Source organism: Colletotrichum tamarilloi, assembly GCF_030869305.1.
Source record: "Colletotrichum tamarilloi strain Tom-12 chromosome Unknown Scaffold_8.1, whole genome shotgun sequence".
Classification (NCBI taxonomy): Eukaryota; Fungi; Ascomycota; class Sordariomycetes; order Glomerellales; family Glomerellaceae; genus Colletotrichum; species Colletotrichum tamarilloi.
Window position 1 is genome coordinate 279,978 of NW_026849391.1, and position 16,753 is coordinate 296,730.

The 16,753-nt window shown below is 54.5% G+C and overlaps 7 protein-coding genes across 7 annotated transcripts; 3 read left to right on the forward strand and 4 right to left on the reverse strand.

Moving 5' to 3' along the window:
• Positions 1–556: 556 nt before the first annotated feature.
• CTAM01_03443 (RNA polymerase III subunit RPC82) lies at positions 557–2,755 on the reverse strand (the record flags this gene model as incomplete). Its single annotated transcript, XM_060519478.1, has 4 exons — positions 557–1,708; positions 1,769–2,518; positions 2,625–2,687; positions 2,747–2,755. The coding sequence occupies 4 exons, from the start codon at positions 2,753–2,755 to the stop codon at positions 557–559; spliced, it is 1,974 nt and encodes a 657-aa protein (XP_060385684.1).
• A 770-nt stretch (positions 2,756–3,525) lies between these two features.
• Positions 3,526–5,089, forward strand: CTAM01_03444 (peptidase M16 inactive domain-containing protein; the record flags this gene model as incomplete). Its single annotated transcript, XM_060519479.1, has 4 exons — positions 3,526–3,786; positions 3,863–4,037; positions 4,094–4,932; positions 4,994–5,089. 4 exons carry the CDS (start codon positions 3,526–3,528, stop codon positions 5,087–5,089), a joined length of 1,371 nt encoding a protein of 456 aa, XP_060385685.1.
• A 2,523-nt stretch (positions 5,090–7,612) lies between these two features.
• On the forward strand, positions 7,613–10,721 carry CTAM01_03445 (LsmAD domain-containing protein; the record flags this gene model as incomplete). Its single annotated transcript, XM_060519480.1, has 4 exons — positions 7,613–7,703; positions 7,790–8,168; positions 8,229–10,450; positions 10,504–10,721. The coding sequence occupies 4 exons, from the start codon at positions 7,613–7,615 to the stop codon at positions 10,719–10,721; spliced, it is 2,910 nt and encodes a 969-aa protein (XP_060385686.1).
• A 592-nt stretch (positions 10,722–11,313) lies between these two features.
• On the reverse strand, positions 11,314–11,520 carry CTAM01_03446 (uncharacterized protein; the record flags this gene model as incomplete). Its single annotated transcript, XM_060519481.1, has 1 exon — positions 11,314–11,520. The coding sequence occupies one exon, from the start codon at positions 11,518–11,520 to the stop codon at positions 11,314–11,316; it is 207 nt and encodes a 68-aa protein (XP_060385687.1).
• Positions 11,521–12,468: 948 nt separating this feature from the next.
• CTAM01_03447 (uncharacterized protein) lies at positions 12,469–12,681 on the reverse strand (the record flags this gene model as incomplete). The annotated part of the gene is made up of 1 exon (XM_060519482.1): positions 12,469–12,681. One exon carries the CDS (start codon positions 12,679–12,681, stop codon positions 12,469–12,471), a length of 213 nt encoding a protein of 70 aa, XP_060385688.1.
• Positions 12,682–13,111: 430 nt separating this feature from the next.
• CTAM01_03448 (uncharacterized protein) lies at positions 13,112–13,462 on the reverse strand (the record flags this gene model as incomplete). Its single annotated transcript, XM_060519483.1, has 1 exon — positions 13,112–13,462. The coding sequence occupies one exon, from the start codon at positions 13,460–13,462 to the stop codon at positions 13,112–13,114; it is 351 nt and encodes a 116-aa protein (XP_060385689.1).
• Positions 13,463–14,679: 1,217 nt separating this feature from the next.
• CTAM01_03449 (extracellular protein) lies at positions 14,680–16,087 on the forward strand (the record flags this gene model as incomplete). Its single annotated transcript, XM_060519484.1, has 3 exons — positions 14,680–15,143; positions 15,202–15,576; positions 15,625–16,087. The coding sequence occupies 3 exons, from the start codon at positions 14,680–14,682 to the stop codon at positions 16,085–16,087; spliced, it is 1,302 nt and encodes a 433-aa protein (XP_060385690.1).
• Positions 16,088–16,753: the final 666 nt, after the last annotated feature.

The window sequence follows — 16,753 nt, forward strand, 5'->3', positions numbered from 1 at the left end:
AGGAGCTCAAAAGAGGAGGGTGATTCAAAGTTTTGGAGTCGACAGCTGGGAAATTTTTACTCAACCACTTTGGACCGAACTCGCAGCTTAACTTTTGCTGACCCTGCAGGGACAGGCCCCCCTGGACCGCCGAGCACCGGGAAGTGGAGCCTAGCACGGCAGGGATTGGTTCGCCGCGCCGAAGCAGCTTCCATCTACCGACCGGTACGCTAGCTCAGACCGTTCTCGACCGATCGGACTGGATTGCGGCTCGGTCTATAGATATGGATTCACTTGACCGCGACCTACTGAACGTAAATTCTCACTCGAAATCATATCATGTTGTCAGAACAAAACGTTCCGCTTGGACGAAATATAGAGTCGCACCCCCGTTTCAGCTAGGGAAGCCTGTATATAATGCTGAGACGCCGTTCCTGGAAAAAACTGCGCTTCCTTTTGATTTTGGGTATCTATCATCCTTTTGCCCTCCCCAATTTGGAGCCACCCGCTCAATAGCTCATTGCATATGCCGATGATGGTGGCACCTGAGGCGTAGTGTACGGTTCTATGCCTCAATCTAGTAGTCTCTGAAGACTCCCACTAGTTCGTCCAGTCTCATGACATGAGCCAGAAGTTTGCTCTGCAACTCCAGGTACTTGCTGTACTTGTTGTAGTGTTCTGCAGTCATGACCTCTTCCTCCTTGCCCTTTACGTCCCTTCTCTCGACGAATGACAGAATGTTGCGTTCTCGGTAGCGATGCACTTCCAGGTTTTGAAGGCATCGGAGCATTGCTTTGTAGTAGTCATCAACCAGCTGCGCCTCGGTCCTTTCAATGTCAAAGAACCAGAAGAACATTGTTCGCGTCGCTGTTCGACTGGCATCTCTGGGAACCTCCTGAACATCAACGAAGCCGGCCATCTGCATGGCAAGCATTTTGCCCTGAACTTCTCCTTTCTTCATGAGAGCGAGAGACGGGAGCATCTTCTCGTCCAGCTTGCCCTTCTCTCGCATAATGCGAGTCAAACGCAGTCCATGCCGACCGAATGACTGCTCGATGACGGCATCCACCTCTGTCTGTTTGAAACCCTCGATTAATGGCTTGAAATCGACGGTCCACTGCCCTCGGCCTTGACTGCCACAGTGCCGCAGAAATCCTTGCCGGCTTTCAGATAGTAGTAGCAAATGCTGCCTCATTTTATCGATACGGCTAGCGCCGGATATGGGCCCATCTTCGAATCTGACCTCGCGGGATCCAGAAGCTGTCCGTGGCCCCTCGTCTTCGGAACCGCCCGAATCTGCTGCGCCGTTCATGTTGGGACGAGCAGAAGCCCTCGGAGCCATCGGAGGTTCATAATCAGAGTCGTCGGAATCGTACATAGGCTGGCCTGGCGTGGCTCTAACCTTCTCAGCACTGCGAACGTCAATCTGATCTGCAGAAGCCTTTCCAACTCCATGAGAGACGTCAACGGATTCATCAAGGTTTTCGAGTATTTCCAGACTGGTCACAGTGACTTGGCGTGTGCTTGAGCCTGGACCGTCTGCGTCGTTATCAGAGTCGATTCTCGGATCCAACTGACAGCGGGACACCTGTTGCGTCAACAGCCGTAGAGCCGTGTGGTATACAAGGCCGGTGACTTCTCCAAAAGCATCGGCTGCGTACTGGGCTAGCTTCTGGTTTCGCAGCTCAACGAGACACTTCTCGGTGTTGACTCTGAGAACAATGTGCGACTAAACTTTGTGATTAGCCAGGGAAGAGGAAGAGAGTATTTCGTGCAGATGAAGACTCACGTCGATCTCAGGTACATCCTCATCCCAGTCTGCGGATTCTCTTGCTCCTTTGCCATTGGCAAGCTTCCTCCGCTTGGTCGAAAACATGTTACCTCGTCCGACTTGTCGCTTTAACTTTTTGCTCTCGTCGCGTGCTTCTCGGAGTCTCTTTGAAACTTCTGTTTGCATGAGTTCCTTGTTCCGTGCTGTCGCTCGCTCGCCAGGGGCCGTTTTGGTGACCTCCTCTTCGATTTCGCGGTAAACGTCTTCAGGGTTTCTGAACGTCTTGGGCCCAACCTGATCAACAATTTCCGCCACAATTAGCCGATTCAAGACAGCGTGGAGCTCCTGAGCCGCATGCGACGGCCCATGCCCGTTGACCTTTGCCTTAGAGCCGTTGCCATTGACATGACCATTCGTCGCATGGTCGCCATTAAGACCTGTCCCGTTCCTCCCCTCGAAAGCCTGTAAGAGATCCGATACCCTAGCGTGGCCGAGCTGCATAATAGTTTGTACAATCTCCTGTTCCGCGGGGCCGAATTCGGTGCCAACCATCTCGATTATTTTCCCAGCGCGGATAATATTGTAACATCCATCGGGATTCGCTTCATACGTGCCGATCTTGTTATTGGAGTCGGACTCGTGGTAGATAAGGCTTTGCTGAACGAGGAGGGCTAGGCCATGGCGCAGCTGCCGCGGAGTAAGACCAGTGGTTTGGATTAGTTGAGCAATGGTAGATCTGCCCTTGCTGAATAGCACAGCCAGAATTCGCTGGAAGAAGAGCATTTGTTAGCATGATCTGTTGAGAGTACATAATGTGTAGAGTGTGCGATGATGTTGCGCCGTGTGAGACATGGGGATAGTGTTTAACACTTACTGCAGGTAGCTCGCCGCATATATCGTTGACGAGGTGAGCGCATAGCTCAGCGCCATGCTTGGTCTGGTGGAGGAGTTAGAGGGATTATGACTTCAGCTTGATCAGCGCGATGCGAAACCTACCACCAACATGGCGAAGCTTGGATTCAGGAATCAATTGACTCTAGAGATCCTCTCAATATCCCTAGAGCTGCCACACAAGCTACCGAGAAGTCATTGAGATAATACAGTGCCGTGTGCTGGGTATTGAACAAAGCACTTGGCCACGAATGATTTTGTCGTAGTGAGGGTCGCGGTCTTCAAGTGGTGGAGGGACTGAAATAAAAGTATGGGAACTTTTTTTCTGAGCGGCGGGCCACCTAAGGCGGGGTGGGGGACAAAGTCGATGGAAAGCGCCGAGTCACCGACAGAGTCATGGAGGCTGAAGCTCCAGGTGGATGGAAGGCGTGGCTAGAACCTCTGAGGTGCAGTGCCAAAAACTTAGGTAAGAATGGATCTGCGACGCTCGAATGGAGCCCGAAATTGAGACGTCAATTGAGGCCTTCTTGGGATGGCATGTGGCTTGTGGCTTGACACCAGCCTCACAACCTAGGTAATGTCGGAAACCTGGGATTCACGGATTCTGCGACTCATCACTTTGATTACCTAAGGTAAACTACGGGCGATGGAGGAAGCAGAGTGGAGTGTTAGGCACCTGTGCAAGGTAATCAGACGGGCTTTCATTGGAGGTTCGGGGATAAGGCAGTTTTTCATCACGTGACGGTACGAGTGACCCGTAGCTAACCTCGTTCGATGGATCGAAAATTGGTCGGGATGTGAACGAGGCACTTTCTTGTTGAAGCTCCGACGAATCGAGCGTCACGAAACTGGATCTGCCAATTGTCGGCAACCGCATCATCGCAATGATCTCTAGACCGTCCCTCACGAGGGCTGCGCAGCAGACCCTCCGCAACTCGAGCTGTGCTCGCACAATCTCGGGTCGCCGGTTCGCCAGCGCTGCTGCTGGCTCCGGCGCCTTTGAGACCGCCGACGTTGGTGGTGTCAAGGTTGCTGCCAGAGACTCCCAGGGCCCTACGACCAAGTTGGCCATCGTGGCAAAGGCCGGTACGAGATACCAGCCTCTTCCCGGTTTGGCCGCTGGCCTCGAGTCCTTCGCCTTCAAGGTACGATGCGACCTGTTCCCAACCCTTGGAATGTTTTCTATGTAGACATTGCGCTGACATGATTTTCAACGAGTAGAACACGACAAAACGCTCTGGTCTGCGTATCGTTCGCGAGTCTGAACTCCTCGGCAGCCAATTGACCGCATACCACACCCGCGAAGCCCTCGTCCTCGAGGCCAGCTTTTTCCGCGATGACCTTCCCTACTTCACGGAACTCCTCGCCGAGGTCGTCTCCCAGACCAAGTACACCAGTGAGACTCGCAAACACATGTAAGATTGTGGCATGGTTGGTTGACCGTTTATCTAGCCCACGAGTTCCACGAGGAGGTCCAGCCTGTTCTCCGCTTGAAGCAGTCTGGCACCAGCGCTGCCGCTCTTGCCCTTGACTCCGCCCACTCCGTTGCTTTCCACTCCGGCCTCGGCTCTCCCTCCAACCTGACGCCCTCGATCCCTATCCAGCCCTACCTCAGCGAGTACGCCGTTTCCGACTTCGCCCAGGCCGCCTTCGCCAAGTCCAACATCGCCCTTGTCGCCGATGGTGCCTCTGCCGCGAACGTCAGCAAGTGGGCTGAGCAGTTCTTCAAGTCGGTTCCCTCTGCCTCCTCCGGCAAGCTGGCCCTGAACACCGCCGCCACCAAGTACTTTGGTGGTGAGCAGCGTACCTACAGCCCCTCTGGAAACGCCTATGTTATCGCTTTCCCCGGTGCCACGACTGGCCAGGCTTCTCCTGAGCTTGCCGTACTTGCGGCTCTGCTGGGCGGCAAGTCCAACATCAAGTGGTCCACTGGCTTCAGCTTGATCAACAAGGCTGTTGGTGTTGTTCCGGGCTTGTCCACCTCAACCGTCAACCTGTCCTACTCTGACGCTGGCCTCCTGACTATCCAGCTCGCTGGCTCAGCCTCTGCTGTCCGTGGTGCTGCCCAGGAGACCGCTAAGGCTCTGAAGAGCATCGCCGAGGGTACCGTCAGCAAGGAGGACTTGACCAAGGCTATTGCTAAGGCCAAGTTCGATGCCCTTGAAGCTTCCGAGAAGCGCAGCGGTAGCATTCTCCTTGCTGGATCCAGCCTCGTCCACAGCGGCAAGGCCGTTGACGCCACCGAGGCTATCAAGTCTATCGAGTCTGTTACGGCTGAGAAGCTCAAGGCGGTTAGTCAACTGAGATTTCTAATACATCTTCAAGAACAAGGCGCTGACCATCATATCACAGGCGACAAAGACGATCCTGGAGGGTAAGGCCAGTGTTGCGGCAGTGGGTGACCTGTTCGCTCTGCCGTACGCTGAGGAGCTTGGCCTCCGGGTATAAATGGGGATTTAGCCCTGTCTTATAGCGGCCGAATGAACCGTGTATCAACAGTCAAGCATTTGCGGTAGAATGGGGAAATGTATCCTTTGTGAACATATGTAGTAGAATTTTCTTGTGTCTGCCTAGCTTGCCTAATTCCCACGTATGAAATTGTTTTGTTCATATACTGTCCCATGTTGTGCTTAGAATCATACGCTATTGCTGTCTGCTCTAATGACCAGCCTGTAGAGATATCGGTGTCTCTCAACGTTTCTCAAGTGGAGGGTAGAGGGACCGCTCACAGGAACATGAAGGGGCCGAAGATAGTCTCCAGATGCGCGATGTCTAATCCGCGGGCTAGATGACAAAAATGTGTCTCTACAAACGCACCAGTCTGTTGGTTGACACGGTAGTACCTACCTTTTCCCTTCTCATGTGGTCTGACAGTTGGCTTCTCCGCGGCTGACCTTTAGAGATTGACATGATATAGATAAGACGGAGGCTCTGTATGTACCCTACAACGAGTGCACATTGCCACATAGTACTACTTAGGATGGCACATAGTGTTTCTTCGTCCAAGGTTACAACAACCACCGGTCCATCAGGGGTCTTGGGGTACCAGAGGACCAACGAAGGCTACATGGACACAGCCCATTGGTGTTGGGGCCTGATCAAAAGCTTATTGGCTGTGGGTGCATTCGCCAGAAGACTTCCATTTCCACCTAGGTACACTGGCAAGACTGCGCAACTTCAAGAGCGTATTGCCTAAGGAAGATGGACTTGCAGTTGGTGTACCACCGTAGCTTGGAAGAGGTCGATACTCTGTGGAAGCATTTAAAGATCACAATGGCAGTTTTGGCTAAGCATATAGCTAATGGGAGGAAAGAATGAGGCAACAAGGTGCAATGATAAACTACACCAAATGTTGACAGAGAGTTGCTCGAAACACTGCATGGACATGGTGGTGAGGGGACAACACAGAGCACGGCCCCTCGGTGAGGTAAGGTAAGGTATCATTGGGCGACAAGGTACCTGTTTTGGGTACCTCATGTTAAGGCAGAGCAGCCAGACAACCAGACGGTCCATCCATACCTACCCTACCTTACCTACATGCTTTCGAGAGCAGCTCAGGTGAGAAGTTGGGGGCTGCAGCAATGGAACAAGAATGAGGTAATTGTGCGAGTGCGAACACCCAAAATTGGAAGAGCAACCTCAGACCTTAGCTCAGGAGTGTGTGTATCTGCAGTATAGGACGACATGAGGCAGCCTAAGGAGATGTCTCGTGCCTTTAATAAACCGCGCTGATGGTGGTGGATTGGTTCGAGGGGCTTAAAACGATCCAGGGGCCACTCATCTCTAGCCATCCCCCGGGAACACTATCCGTACCCGCACCCACACCCACACCACGCCTTTTTTCCTCGCTAGCCCCCGTCCAAAGTGCAAGGCGCAGGGTACGAAGCACACCACACCAGAGGGCAGGGCCCATGGGCGAAGGAAGGTACCCCAAGTTAAGCATCCCCCAATCCCACACAACGCCCAGCACCCGGACAGGTCCAGTACGCAGTAGGGGACTGCTGGTGCCAGTTGCTGCTGAACACCGGTGGAGGGAAAACAAAGCCTCACCTCACCTCACCTCAACCTCCACACCCAATCCCAACTCCCTCCACGTCCTCGCCCTTTTTATGCCCACGATCGACGCCGGTCTCTTGTGCCTGCTTCTTCCCCCCCTCAACCCTCCACTCGGAGTTGCCCAATTGCGACGCAAATTGAGCAGTTCCTTCTCGATAAGGACCATATCTGGGGGAGACTTTCGTTTCTCTCCCCTTTTTGCTGGGCCTATTCAGCCCTCTTCGCAGAACCTCTCGACCAGGTGAGACACTTAGCCATCATCCTCCTTCCCAATCTTCGCATCGTCCTTCAGCCCTACGCCTTGGACATAGGTAGCAACACCACCTTCTCTCTTTCTTCCTTTGCGCTGCCTTCTCCCACTGCATCGCACCTCCCCTTGTTCCCTCTTCGCTGCTTTGATCGCCGTTGCCAACCACACGTCAAGCTGCGACTTGAAGCTATCTGTCCTTCACACTGCTTCTCTCCCCCCGCCGTTGGACCCTAGGAAGCTAATCGTGGTCAACATTGTCGTTACTGCAGGTGAATCTGCTCAGAACTGTCGGGCCCGCTGCGGCCTCACTGTCTGAACATCTCGACGATCAAGGGTCAACGACGACTGCTCGATTCTCGAACCCAACGAACCGATATATCCTCCGATTCCCGTCGCAAGGTGTGTAGTACCACTGATCCACAGACTCTTTACCTCAGCGGAGAGACCTCCGACCATCAGCGTACCGCCTGAAGTCGATTTGTATCTTCATTCTCGATTGCGTCTCGAAATTCTGACCCGGACCACTCCGCTCTGGTGCACAAAAATAATAACCAAAACATTGGCTGACTTCTTCCTAGTAGGGGACTGGAGGTTATTGGTAGCCAAGGTGGCACTGCTGTCGAAAGAACCCTACCTGTACTACCTCGACAGCCCACGGCTGCAAGATGGTCGCCCCTAAGAAACCTCAGAGCGAAATCAACAACGGAAACAAGTCCAACAATATGTCCTACAATAAGAGGGATTCGGCCATGGGTGGTAAGGCTGACGGCAAGGGCCAAAACGGCATGCCTATTTTTTTAACCCTGACCACTGCAAAAAATATAAGGCTAATTGTACCGCAGGCGCTCGATCTGGGTTCAGAACCGATACCGCTATTTCCAACAACAGACCCGGCACCGAGCGAACCCTCCAGCCATGGGTCCCCGACTCCAATGATGGCATCGATGGCAGCTTGGAGAAGCCATCTGGCAGTGGAGGAGCTTGGGACCAATTTGCCGAGAATGAGCGGCTCTTCGGCCTTAAGACCGACTACGATGAGAACATCTACACAACAACCATTGACAAAAGCCACCCGCAGTACCGTGATCGCATGGCTGCTGCCGAGCGCAAGGCTCGCGAGATCGAGCGAAGCTTGGCCACCACGGCGCACGTTGCGGAGGAGCGCGTCATGGATTATGTCACTGGCGGTGGTGACGACAAGGGCGGGGATGAGGAAGACAAGTAAGGCTCTCTACTTGATGTCTTCATCTTGAAGCAGCCAAAGTTAACACCCATTTTCAGATACAGCGGAGTCCGCCGTCAGGACTTCCCTCCTCTGTCGAGCCGCGAAAACAAGTACACGCCTCCTGCCAAGCGAGCACCCGCTTCGAATGCGACTGTCGTTGGCGCCCCGATTGACCCCGCGATCATCTCGTCGCAACTGAGAGCCCCCGCAAAGAAGCAGACCACAGTGAAGCCCGAAGATGCCAAGCTTTTGAGCCAGCTCGTCAACAAGGGCAGTGCTACCCAAGGTGCTGAGGCGCCGAAAGCCGCTGATCCCAAGCCTGCTGCCCCCGCTACAAAGACTGCCCCGAAGCAGGAGCCGACCAAGCCGGCTGAGACGAAGCCTGCAGAGACGAAGCCTGCAGAAACGAAGCAGACCGTCGCCGCAAAGCCCGGCGACGCCAAGGCTGCTGAGAAGTCGGCTACCCAAGCTCGTCCCTCTGCAGCTACAAGCCGAACGATCTCTCCTCAGGTCAAAGAAGGCACTCCAGGAGCTCCCAGTGCTACTGCGACGGTCGAAGAAGACGTCTTGAAGTCGTTCAGAACGTTTGCCAGCCAGCAGCGGCAGAATGCTGAAAAAGTTCGGAGCAGCAAGGCTAAGGCCGACAAGGAAGTCAAGTTGACTGAACTGAAGAAATTCGCCGATACCTTCAAGCTGTCGACTCCAGTTCCTACTGACCTGATTTCCATTATCGCCAAGGACCCCGATAAACAGAAGGAAATCCAGGCAAAGGCTCTCCAGAACGCGGAAGATGTTGCTCGTACCAAGACGACACCTACTCTGAAGGGCAAGGACGCTTCATCAAAGGAGGGTGCAGCAAAGCCGCCTGCTGATGCCCCGGCTGCTCAAGCCGCCGTTGAGACAAGGAATGCTACTCGTCCGGCGCCAGCTAATACTATTTCTCCCTCCAATGTGCCGAACCGTCATCCCAACGCTCGCCAGTCTTACGCCAGCCCCCAGTATCACGCCCAATCGTACAGGAACGATAGATCTGGCCAACACATGGCGCAACAGAACCGCCAGCCCTTGGCTCAGCGCCTGCGCCACGTGGAGCAGCAGAAGATGTCGGCGCCTCCCAACCAGCACCCTGGTGGCCCTGACATGCGGATGCCGCCAACCGGCCCAGCGAACAACACTGAGGCTTTCCGGCGTGCAGGCGGTGTCCCGAGTCACCTTGGCGGGAAGTTAAACCCCAACAGCCATGAGTTCAGACCGAACCCCTTTGCGACGTCCTTCAACCCGAACGGACACCCCAGCGCGGGTTCGAGTCCTCGCTCTGCTGCTGCCAACAACGCCCCAGAGACAGCTTCGACCCCGTCATCAGCTGGACAGTTGATTCGTCGGAAGACGAAGGCAGTTGATGTGAAGAAGTGTTACATCTTGGCACACGTCAAGACATTCACGCCGCCTCAGGGTCGGAACTGGGACGACAACGACGGTCTGAGACCCTCATACGACACCCCGCCTACCTGGAGACAACCTTCGGACAACGAGAAGTCGGATTCCACGATGCTCATGACTTCCAAGGAGTTCTTGGAGCGGCAGTCATTTGCTGTGTCGTCAATTGCCACACCGAACCATACTCACGTTGTGCCCAGCGTGGCTCACCAGCATCAACTTCCCTTTCATCTGCAGCAACCTGCGCACGGTATGGGCCCGCGTCAGTCACCACACATGCCACCCATGCCAATACAAAATCAACATGGACATGTACCCCATACACCGTACCAGAATATGGATGACCATCGGATGATGCACTCCAACTCGGCCCAGTCCTTCGCTTCGCCGCGTATGGCACAGGTCCCCATCACTTACAACACGCCAGCGATGACCTCGGCGGGTCAGGTGCCCTACAACCAGCCTATGATGCAGCCCTACGGTGGACCGGCTACACCTCAGATGGGTGGTTACCGGAACTTCTCCCAAAACCATCAATACGTGCCGCAGCAGCCTGGCGGCCCCATGGGAGCACCTATGATGCCTCAATTCATCAACCCCCAGGGCATGGTGCCGGCACCCGGCCAAATGCCAATGTATGCTGGCAACCACCAGTTCATGCCTCCGAATGGCGCGCCGCCTCAGCCGATTCCGGGAGCCAACGGCTATCCTAGTCCAGGACGCCCGTCAGCGCCGATGATGGTTCATCAAGGCTCGCAGCAAGGTCAACCGGTATATGGCATGAGCCCCAACGTGCAGTACCAGCAGCCTGCGTACACTCCGCAGCAACCCGGCGGTCAGGGTAAGATGGTACCCGGCGGTCGCTATCAATAAACTGCTAACACGTCGGCTTAGTTGGCAATGTGCGTGGGTACAATAGTCCCGGACCTCAACACTTTGGAACGAGTCCCTCTCAGATGCATCAATACGGTGCACAGCACCGCAGTGGAAGCAACAATTATGGAGGCAAGCCGTACAACAACCATGGGCAGCACCAGGGTCCTCAACAGGTTCCCTCAGCACCTGCGAACGGTCCTGGACACGCTCCTGGAGCTACCGAAGAAGCCAAATGAGAGCTCGACGAAACCACCGAGGCATACCGATAACGCCATGGAGAATTATCCCAACACATCTCAGTATCTAGGCCCCTTTAGCGTTGATGAATAACCACTTGATCCGCGAAGCTTGGGATGGATGCTGCCAACTTGGATGTGCCAGCAAATACATAAAGCAGTCCATGGAAACCTCTGGAGCGGCTGTCGGGGAGATATCTCCGAGGGGGCTAGCATTCGGGGGAAGTCAGTCACCGAGCTGGAGGACAGGGTCGGACTTGCTGTATGTAGTGCGTTTGCTGGACTGGAAAGTCACGTATAGGTCAGCTTGTGGTTGGAGAAGACAGTCCAAAGGGTTCAGATGACGCAGGGGTCTACTGCGATGATGCCTGAAGGAGCGGGACTGTCATGCCTCACAAGCGGATCACGGCAGAGGATCAAGGGGGATGTGAGGACGTCAGTCATGATCCAAACGCACATGTGAAGGCCGGGTGTGTCGCGGTAGCTAGGTAGAGCTAGTGACGAGAAAGAAAAGCATAGGAGTTGAACAGTGTAGGCCAAAAAGCCATCTATCAATAGGTGGCTCCAAATGACAAAACATTACTTCAAAAGGTCAAAGTGAATTGCACCCGATTGGACAAGATGAGTTCTGGGGGGTTCTCTGGCAGTCAATCATGCCCGTCTTTGCAGTGTTGTGTAATGCTTTTGGATCAAGGACAAACAAAGCAGAGATGCACGAGTGGCCATGAGAAAAGGGAGAAGAAGACCAGAAAACCCTAGTGTTGTTGGAATATCTCGGGGACGGCATATTCGGCACCATGACACAACTACTTTAGCAGGTAAGAAGAGCATGGAATTGGAACATGATTATGTGAGGTCGGGATGAAACCTTGATCATGGGTAACAGGGCTAGCAGTTCACGTTTGTTCCTAGATTCTGAAAGACTATTATTCCTGGACAGCCCGGGGAGAGATGGAGAATGAAATGACGTGAGAAGGGTCTAGTCATACTTGGCTGGGCTATTTTATTGATGATGGGGGGGATTGAATATAGTCGTGAGGTTGAGGGTGGATAATTAAAGAGTTTGAGGTATCATCGTGGGGGGATTTTTAGAAAGGGTGACAACCTACGGCGCCTCTTGATGCAGTGCAGGATCCATTGTTAGAACTTAGCATGTGCGGGAGGTATGCATTTTCGACTGGCGGCTGTATGAGAATTGAGGTACCTAAGGTACCTCAGGGAATGGCAGGAAACATTCCATTCTCATTTGTGGCGGTTGTAGGATGCATGCCATTTGACGGCGCATGTCGCATGTTTCAAGAAACCCCTGCTTTCTTCTTTTATCCACCCTCATTTGGCCCTTTGCCCGATCGAGCATGGGGTAGTTTGGACGTTTGAAAAGTTTCTACTTTTTCGTCTTCTCCAAGTCTGCCAAGTCACGTCACAGTCGGTTCCCGGGGATGGCTGAGGAGGCGCTGAGGGCGGGGGAGGCACGGGAGGCACACCGCGCATCACCGAACACTGGCTGGAATGAAGCCGTGTGGACCTGGGCGGCCTGGGCCTTTCTTTGGGGATCGACGACTTTGCTTTCCGTGGGCGGTTTTTGCGCTCCACAGATATCACCGGACACCGGTGAAGGTGAGGTTACGACTGTAACTGGGGCACTTTTGCGCGGTTCGACATTGAAGGACCACAAGAACTACCCACCTGTGTTGATTATCTCGGGCTCAAGTTGCCGAAAGACGTCTTATTCCTATTCTCTCATGGCTCACCTTGGGATGTATCTTGTCTTGTAGTGTTTGTCCTTGAGCTGTAAGGCAAGGCAAGCTGGCAAGGCGGTAGCCCGCCTACCTAGGTAGGTGATTGTAAACGGACAGCGCCAATCAGTGAGCCGAGCACTGAAGCGACAGTCAGGCACGCAGGCTGGTTGATTGGACGCGGTCTGGATGGTTTCCCCCTCCAGGTTCAAATATGCTAGCATGGTAGTATGATGGTAGGTACTTCGCGAACATGGAAGCAGCTCAGAGGCACAGCGGCTCAGCCAAGGTTCGATTTGCGGCCCTTGCGCTTCACATCTTTACCGCGCAGCTACAGCTACCGCTGTGGCCTGCCATTCGCGCATCCGTCCCTGGGCCAATGACATGCCTGGATCAGCACTTTGTCTCTTTTTGGACGGTCCAGGGTCTGTTCATCCCACCTTTTTTGGACCACGTCCCACACACCTCTCTCGCTCACTCTCTCTGTCCACAGTCTCGGCCACTTCATCCGCGCATCAGAGACAAGACAAACGCGCTTCTTGTCGCTCAAGAGTGGCTCCGCGGTGAGGAGGAGGGCCAACTTACAGGTACCCTTCGCCGACATACCCGCATCGCACCGAGAACATGCGATGAGGTGCGGTGTGACTTGGTACCCTACCCTTGCCATGCCTCGATCTGTTCGGCCAAATGGGAGGGAGTGACTCTGAAGTTGTAACGCTTTCCGCGAGACCAGACCGGGGGGTTCGTGAGGGACCCGCAAGGCGGCAGCAGGCGGGTTGAGCAAGGGTGCAAGGGGCACAGGACAGGAATCCAGCTGCTGCTCCTTTGGGGCGCGCAACTCGGGGATTTCTTCTTTATCGAGTTTTTCTTCAGGATGGAGCCGTTGTTGGACAGGAAGGAAGGGGACGGACGGAGGAGCCGAGAGTTGCGCCAGGACCTTGGGTCATTGCGAGGAAGAATCCAGAGGGAGACGAAAAGGGAGGATATCAACCACACGCCGTCCATGCTGGACCTACACTACGTTGAAGGGATATCTCAAGGGCTCCCCTTCGGTTTCTGCTTTCCACTAGTATCCGAGTTGCAGGTTGGCATATCCAACACTTCCTAAGTAGCTATACTCGTTGGCTGGAGGCATCCAACATGGGCATCCGAGGTATCTCGATGTAGACCTGCTGGATGACGATGAAGAAAAGATGGGTGCATGCGCCCAGGGCAGGGGTTGACTTGCGGCGCGAGAGAGGCACACCCCGCGACCGCTAGCCAGGCCGCATGGCTACCTCACTTTCATGGATCAGGATCCAGGTTCTGGACTGCAACTGGACGAGAAGTCAGAGAGTGAGAGAGCAGGCCTTTCGACCCTGGCAAGCATTGGAAGCGAAGCGGCTCTCCCCCTCTTGTTCGCACCCTTTCCTTTGCCAAGATACTGATGCGCCGGCGGAGTGGTGTGGTTTGTTCGACAATAAAGAGCCCGTGACGGCCTCCCGCCTTTCTTCAGCCCTCTTATTTCATCTTCACCTGACTTCATTCGTAGCAGCTCGATCCGAGTTCTTGGGAACCTTCTTTTTTCCCCTTTCTCACGTCTATCTCTACAAATTTCTCTTTTCTGTTGCTCAACCTCGTCCAGCGTTGTTGCGTCATCCACGCTCTTGACTGCTACAAGACTCAGCCCAACTTGGCCTACTTTCGTCCCCATTTACACGTGGAGAACTCGTAGCCTCATTGCCGTTCCTTCCTTTCCTGCCACTTCTAAATCTTCAACGGTTACGTATTCGCCGGTATTATTCAACTCCCGACCAGCCTCATTGTTTGGACGTTTGAACACATTCCTTCGACCGCCTTTCTCCATTGTAAAAGTCACCCGACTTTTTTTTTCTTCTCTTTCCTCGAGCCGGCTCGACTCTCCAGACCACATTCAGATAAAGACAAGTGAAGACACCCCGTCTCACTCACCTTGATTTGACCGACTCACCTCACCTACTTTCACCTACAACAATTCTTCAGCCATCCCGACCTAAGAAATCAACAGACCAACACACATTTCAAAACGAGGAGCAAATACACTCTTTGACCCTACAGAAGATCCCATCCATCCTTCTTCCAGTCAACACAACCAAGCTTTTGTCAACAACATCTGGAAGCGAAGCTCACCTAAAAAAGACCTTCTCATCCTCTCAAAACCACCATCATCCTAGACCGAATCTCTTCCAACACCAGACGACACCATGAAGTCCACCTTCGTCTCCGCGATCGTGCTGCTTGCCGGCCACGCCGCGGCTCATATGGCCATCACCTACCCGCCGCCCCTGCGATCCAAGCAGAACCCCTTCGCCGGTCAGGACATCGACTACAGTATCACCAGCCCTCTGAGCGCTTCTGGCAGCGACTTTCCCTGCAAGGGCACCTTGAACCTTCTCGGCACCGCTGCGGCCTCTCCCGTTGCTACTTGGCAGGCCGGCCAGCAGTACAACATGACCATCGCCGGCGGTGCCAACCACAACGGCGGTAGTTGCCAGGCTTCCCTCTCCTTCGATAGCGGCAAGACCTTCACCGTCATCCACAGCTACATCGGCAACTGCCCTGTCGCAGGCACTTCGTCTCTCACCTTCACCTTGCCTGCCGACACCCCTTCTGCCAAGGACGCCCTGTTCGCCTGGACTTGGTTCAACAACGTCGGCAACCGAGAGTTGTATGTCCATCTTGACCTTCTGATTCTCACCGTGGCCATGCTAATTCCCCTTCCACAGCTACATGAACTGCGCCGTCATCACCACCACTGGCGGAGGTGGCAGTGCTTCCACTCCCTTCGCCAGCCGTCCTCAGATCTTCAAGGCCAACATCGCCAACGGCTGCAGCACCGTCGAGGGATCCGACGTTCTGTTCCCCAATCCCGGCCCTCCTGGAGACGTCACCAACGCCGGCACCAAGACCGCTGCCCCCGTCGGCACCTGCGACGTCGCAGTCGGTGGTGGTAGCTCTGGAGGTGGTAGCAGCAGCTCTCCTAGCAGCTCTGCCAACGCTGTCGCTCCTGCCCCGTCCGCTCCGGCCGCTTCTCAAGTCTCTCAGCCGAGCTCCCAGTCGACTACTCGCGCTGCCGGAGGTGCCTCTTCATCTGCTGGACTGTAAGTAAATCTCACCCATGTCACTGTAATTGTACTGACTCCTATTAGCCCTGGCGGTGTCTTCCTCACTGTTCCGGCCTCTAGCAACTCTGCCGTTGCCTCTGCCCGACCGACCACACTTGCGACCGTCAGCATTCCCGCTTCACCCAGCGAAGAGTGCACCGAAGGATCTGCGGCACCCACCGCCGTGCCTGCTCCCACTTCGGCAGTCGTTCCCTCAGCCGCCCCCTCGGCTGCCCCCTCTGCCGCTCCATCGGCAGCTCCCTCGCCTGGCGCCGGATCTGGTGATGCAGCAGACGGCTCCATGACTCCCGGCAAGGCCTGCACCCCCGAGGGCCAGTGGAACTGCGTCTCCGGCACTCATTTCCAGCGTTGTGCCTCTGGACAGTGGTCGGTGCTCATGAGTATGGCTCCTGGCACCAAATGCCAGTCTGGCACAACCGAGGTCCTGGTCTGGCAGAAGAAGAGAGCCCACGGTCGCCGCTCCCTCCGCGCTAGACACCACATCTAAGCCTCGCGGGCCTCTTGTGTAACAACTTTTCTGCCCTTCGGAATGTATTGTCGAAAGGTTCACGACATTTTATGAGACTTGGACGAGATACGGGGACACGCATCCATAGACATGGGGAACAAACTCTGGCTTTCTGAGATTTTGGCGTTTTGAGGATAGCATGGATCTTCCAGGACTGGTTCTTGGCTCGCATAAGGAAAAGCCTGGCAGGTAAGTATGCCAGGTAGGCTTGATAGTAAATCACCACGATCGTTGTAAAACATGGCTCTCTTGTGTAACCTGTCGACGATGCAGTGCCAGTTAACGTGTACCTGGAGTGACTGTGGTTAAAGCCAAAAGGACGACTGTGACTGGCTTGTCGTCTGGTGAGGTCAAACGTATGACACCTGCCGGCCCGTCAAGAACTGGTAAGACAGCGCCAGCTGGCGACCGACAGCCACTTCAGGCAGCATACGCTCTTGTGGCTGGAGCTTCGAACCTCGAGCCTTCAACCCCAGGTGAAAGACATTGAACAATTCTCATTCCACACGACCACATTAATTCCGCATTGGAGCGATAAGTTCTTACCGTTGCAGAATTATTGAATCGTACGCGACAATCTACTGTCGATCTGGCTGGTGGGCCGCCCCTGACGTATCGGGTCTCATCCCTGCGAAGACCCAGGCC